Source organism: Perca flavescens, chromosome 21, assembly GCF_004354835.1.
Source record: "Perca flavescens isolate YP-PL-M2 chromosome 21, PFLA_1.0, whole genome shotgun sequence".
NCBI lineage: Eukaryota > Metazoa > Chordata > Actinopteri > Perciformes > Percidae > Perca > Perca flavescens.
In genome coordinates this window covers 14,658,818-14,664,047 of record NC_041351.1, presented here as the reverse complement: position 1 = coordinate 14,664,047, position 5,230 = coordinate 14,658,818, and the positions used below count along the sequence as shown (strand labels likewise).

At 38.1% G+C, this 5,230-nt stretch overlaps 1 protein-coding gene across 1 annotated transcript; it reads left to right on the top strand.

Annotated features, from left to right (window-relative positions):
- The first annotated feature begins 1,934 nt into the window (after nucleotides 1-1,934).
- LOC114548678 (leucine-rich repeat-containing protein 51) lies at nucleotides 1,935-4,651 on the top strand. Its single transcript, XM_028568688.1, has 4 exons — nucleotides 1,935-2,068; nucleotides 2,908-3,113; nucleotides 3,348-3,496; nucleotides 4,409-4,651. The coding sequence occupies exons 1-4, from the start codon at nucleotides 2,017-2,019 to the stop codon at nucleotides 4,542-4,544; spliced, it is 543 nt and encodes a 180-aa protein (XP_028424489.1). The 5' UTR covers nucleotides 1,935-2,016; the 3' UTR covers nucleotides 4,545-4,651.
- The last annotated feature ends 579 nt before the right edge of the window (nucleotides 4,652-5,230 follow it).

Genomic DNA, 5,230 nt, shown 5'->3' with positions numbered 1-5,230 from the left:
CCCTGCTCGCCATTTCCGGGTGAGTCCCGACTGCCCTGCCGCCGACTGAACATGTCAGGTTGGCCAAAATGCACGCCGACAGCCCCCCGGACTGACAACGGCACGGGAAACACCGAACAGACTCGAGTTACTGACCTCGCCAGACTGTCCAATGGCCGATTATCGGCCTGGTGTGTCCCGGCCTTACGAGAAGAGACGGGCTGGAGAAAACAACAGGAAGTGTCCAAAGTTTGGAATCAGTTCAAACGTAATTAAAACTAAAACTCTGTACAGTGTGTCTACTGCAAAATCAAACTAGCTCACCACGATAATAGCACGACGTCAGTGCTTCAGCATCTCAACAGAAAACATTGAGTCTAACTTAATCATCCATTCCACGAAGCGGACCCGACAAAAGTAAATCAGAGTCGTATGGACGATGAAACTACACCAAACACAACTACCAAAAACAAAGACAAGAAAATATGTAGTGGTGACCACAATTTGATCTAAAGAGCCGACTTGATGACTATCCCTTCGGAAAAACAGCTGATTGTTGCGCACCATTTTCTCTCACTCTCTCTCTCCACGGAGAAACAACTGATCACCGATCTGCTAGTATAAGTGTACCAGAGCTGTGTGACATTGTAATAAAATACATGAATGAAAATAGGTTGAGTATAACTAATATTTACATATAGGCCTATATACAGATCAGTCTCAGGTTGAAACTTGTAGTTCTGAAAGTTAAAGGAGAATTCTGGTCGATTCTTTTTTAGGCACTTTTAATGACATTTTGAAAATGTTAAGAAGCTAAAAGCATGTTTAAAATTTGCCCTGTTTCAGTCTCCTGGGTGCTACCGCTAGCAGGAGGATAACACGGTGTAAGCATCACCGATTGTTTTCGTTTTTCTCACCACTGACAGCACTCCAAATTTAGAAACAACAGAGCTACGTGTTGAAATCGACTGGAATTCTCCTTAAGTTGCACAACTTAAGGTCATGTTTATGTATGTTTAATGTATGCCTTAGTTTGAGGTTGTTATTGCATTTCAGAAAATGTTTTCTTTAAAAACAATGTAATATCGCACTTTAAATGCACTTAATATGTTTAGTTTTTTGAAAGATGATATTGTAAGCAGTGTAGGCAATAAAAATTTAACTTTTTCCAAAAATTAAACCAAACTATTGTATATTATTGCTCTTCAATAAAACAAAAGTATTTCTTATCCGATTAATCGATGGAATAATCGGTAGAATACTCGATTACTAAAATAATAGATACCTGCAGCCCTAGTTTACTCTTCACAGCTTGCAGTTACTAATGACATAGTAACTGCAAGCTGTGAAGAGTAAACTAGGGCTGCTCATTCTGACTTCAGGAAATTTCATTGTGAAATCTCATTCACTATTGATAGCAGAGGTAAAGTAATAGAGCACTTTTATAATCATCTTACTTGGGCTTAATAAACTATGATGGTGTATTGCACCAAGCATGTGTAAACAGGATAAATAAGGATTTTTAGTAATCTTGAAGAATTTCATTTAAATAAATGTCTGTTAAGTCACTATCTACCACTGAAGGAGGTACCATAAAGGCGATTGCTCAAAATATTGCAATATTGATACATTTTGTGTGTATACAATGGAGAAAAACAGAAGAGAATGAACAGCATATTTTTTTTACAGAGAATGTCCACAAACACCCGGTTTGAAATATTGCAAATATATAATATTGCCCATTTCACCAGTGGGACATACGCTCAATCACTATTGTGTTACATTCTTCAGCCATAGATAGTGACTTAACACAGTTATTTAAATGAAAACCTTCAAGATTACAGCCTTAAATCTAATGTTGATTGAGGAAACAGTTGGTAGTTGCTAGGAAACAGTTGTTTTTCAAAGTTTAGTTGTAGCCATATGTTTGTATTTGAATCTATAAAAAGGTCTGCGGAAGTTCAGTGTTCAATTTCAGATCTTTCACCTGAACATTTAGCTGTTGTTGGAGATGTGTAAAGACCTTCAGTCTTAAACATGTACGGCCCTCCAGTGGATCTATCATTTAAGGATATCAACAGTGTCACAGGTATCGTATTCCTCTGTTTTAAAATGGACATAATATGCTTTTCTGTAATTTCTGTCATAGCTACAATTTATACTTTTGGATTTTCATGTTAAATATGTCAAATAATGAGGAAAACGTATTTTAGAGAAATCCCCGTGACCTAACACGTTCAGATTTCCAGCTATTCTGAACGCTCCGGTTTCAACAGTTGTTTTTTTTAAAGCCACTGCAGTCTTAACATTGTTAACAGCAGGAAAATGTCATCTTGGCTGCCAGTGTTAAATTCTCCCCAATTCCAAGTCACATTACTCCTGAAACATTTTCTGTTTAGGTAGTATTTGGTTTAAAAGCCTTTATCTGCGAGAAAGTGCTGCTTCGTTCCACTAAAATCTAACGTTAGCATACTGCTAACTATTAAGTAGCTGCATACTAACACGAGATAATCTTGGCGGCCAATCCTGGTCATTTCTCAACAAATTCCGGTTATTCCGGCTAGGCTTTTTCGGGAGGAGGAATGTAATAGACACGTGCTCCTACAGAGAGTTAACATTAAAGCATGTAAATGTGTTCTAGTACAAACCCAAAATGCAAGTGTTCTCCTGAAAATGCTATATAATAGTTATAAAAACCCTTTAATGTTTTAATGTATTGAATAAAACACCAAAAATAAAGCACAGTAAAGGTGATCCCTCATTTCAATGCTGTGGAGAAAACCATAAAGTGTAATGAACACATACTGACTGCAATGCATCACCCTAAAAAAACTGATTTAGAAGCATAGATAAAAATGCAAATATACAAAAAAAAAAAAAAAAAAAAAAAAGAAGCTTGATTTTCACTGTAAAAGCTTTGTGGTCCAGGTGCGCTGGCAGAGGTGCCCCGAAGTGGACTGCGGCCTTTAAAGACAAACTCTAAGGGGAAGTATCAGAGCTGCAGTTTGCGTCTCAGTAATAACAGCATCTCTGACGTCACCGGCCTTCAGTACATTCTCAGCCACTTTCTGGCTCAACCGTCGAAGCTCGGCTGGCTGGACCTGTCGTTTAACAAAATCACATGCATAGACCCGGTAAGACTTCTGTCCCTCTTTTCTCATGGCTTGTCTGTTTGCATGTTTCTTAGCTTTCTTTTCTCATTTTTTTGGAAAACGCACACAAACATCACTCATCCATGTCTGGATTTTGAGCGGTATGCCTTAATTACTACACTGGCATCAGCTCATACCTGCTAGTATTATTTAAGCACCTACACTTTTTCAAATTTGCAACTTAGTTGTTTGTGTGTATGTGTGTCTGTGTTCCAGGTTTTGTGCGAGCTGAGTGAATTGCGTGTGTTGTACCTTCACGGCAACAACATCTGGAACCTGTCAGATGTTGACCAGCTTAGAGAGATGCAGTATCTACACACCATCACGTTGCATGGGAATGCCATAGAAACCAACATAAACTACAGGTGGAGACTTCATTTTCTTTCAGTTTACACAGACTTTCTCCCATACTCACTCATCATGCTTTGCTTAGGCTGTAGCCCATAAACGATGGCTGCAGCCATCTTTAGTTGGCTAAAGAGCTAAATCTGATTAAGCAAAATAAAACCAGAGAGACAAAAACTGTTGTAGTTTACATTTAGGTAATCCAGTGGTTCCCAAACGAGATAAATCTGATGGGATATGAGATGATTAATGGGGAGGGAAAGAAGAAAAATCTGCTAATCTGTGCCTCATAGTGTAAAATTGGAGAGTTTTACTTATTTGTGGCTGAGTCTTATTTGAATGAAACCATCTGAGAAGTTAAGAGGTCAAATTGCTCTTTTGTGGAACTGCTAACAACTCATAGATATCTAAGACGTGACAAGAAGCCTCAACCAGACAGCTGTTTTGTAAGGGGTCACAATCCATAAAGGTTGGCAACAACTGGTTTAATCTTAATTAAAGCACATTGTTTTTATAACCTTATCATTTGTCTTTTAATTTAAAATATTAACCTGAAATGAACTACAATTGTTAAATAAATGTAGTGGAGTTAAAAGTATAATGTTTCCCTCTGAAATGTAGTGCAATGGAAGTAAAAAGTAGCATGAAGTGGAAATACTCAAAGTACCTCCAAAGTGTACAGCACTTGAGTAAAGGCAAATAGTTATATTCCACCACTGGAAACGCATGCGCGCACACACACACACACACACACACACACACACACACACACACACACACACACACAAAGCATTCTCCATTAGTTAGATTTCTCATGCATTCAGCTCCTTGATTGAAAAAGACTAAGATTCAACAGTCAATTTTCAGTTTATTATACAGAGGCGCACAAAAATGTCTACGGAGCCCCTGGATTTAATTTTGTGTGTGTGTAGGAATCATGTGATTACTGCCCTGCCTCATTTGAAGAAGATGGATTTCAGTGCTGTGACACGCGAACAGCAAGTCCTGGCAAATGTTTGGCATCACGGCAGAAATCGTGGGAAGAACACCAGGGAGAGCCTCCAGTGAAGTCATTCATTTGATTAATCGATTTTCAACCCACTGCTGAAACAACTTTGGGAGTAAATATTTTCTTTCCCAAAAATATTTTTATCCTGTTGAATTGATTTATTAAATGATGCCAGTAAAGCTTTCTGTAATGACATTTTTTTGTCAGGTTACTTCTTTTGGAGTTAGTGTGGATAAATTACAGTATGAAAGGTAATTGACTGAACAACATAATGTTAAAATAACTGATAACCTATTAGTATTTTTTGTCCATATAAAGTGTAGATTTATCTTCACACATATTTAAGTTACAGTTAGATAATTAGCATTGTGTGTTGTTCAACTGGTTGTAAAATATGACAATATTGGTCTGTTTTACTTCTGTTTTTACAGATATTACTACATCAGCAGATCACAATGGGGCCATAGACTGTACCTTTATAGGTCCCATGGGATGAAAATTTCACTTTGAGGTTTTTTAACATTAATATGAGTTCCTCCAGCCTGCCTATGGTCCCCCAGTGGCTAGAAATGGTGATAGGTGTAAACCGAGCCCTGGGTATCCTGCTCTGCTTTTGAGAAAATGAAAGGTCAGATGGGCCGATCTGAAATCTGCTCCTTATGAGATCATAAGGAGCAAGATTACCTCCCCTTTCTCTGCCCACCCAGAGAATTTGGCCCACCCATGAGAGAGAGACATCATGGCT

Bases quoted from the DNA above. Each gene is read 5' to 3' on its own strand.
- LOC114548678 (XM_028568688.1), top strand. From the start codon at position 2,017: ATGTACGGCCCTCCAGTGGATCTATCATTTAAGGATATCAACAGTGTC. The intron at 2,069-2,907 runs GTATCGTATTCC...TTTGTGGTCCAG, and splicing joins GGATATCAACAGTGTCACAG to GTGCGCTGGCAGAGGTGCCC. The intron at 3,497-4,408 runs GTGGAGACTTCA...GTGTGTGTGTAG, and splicing joins GAAACCAACATAAACTACAG to GAATCATGTGATTACTGCCC.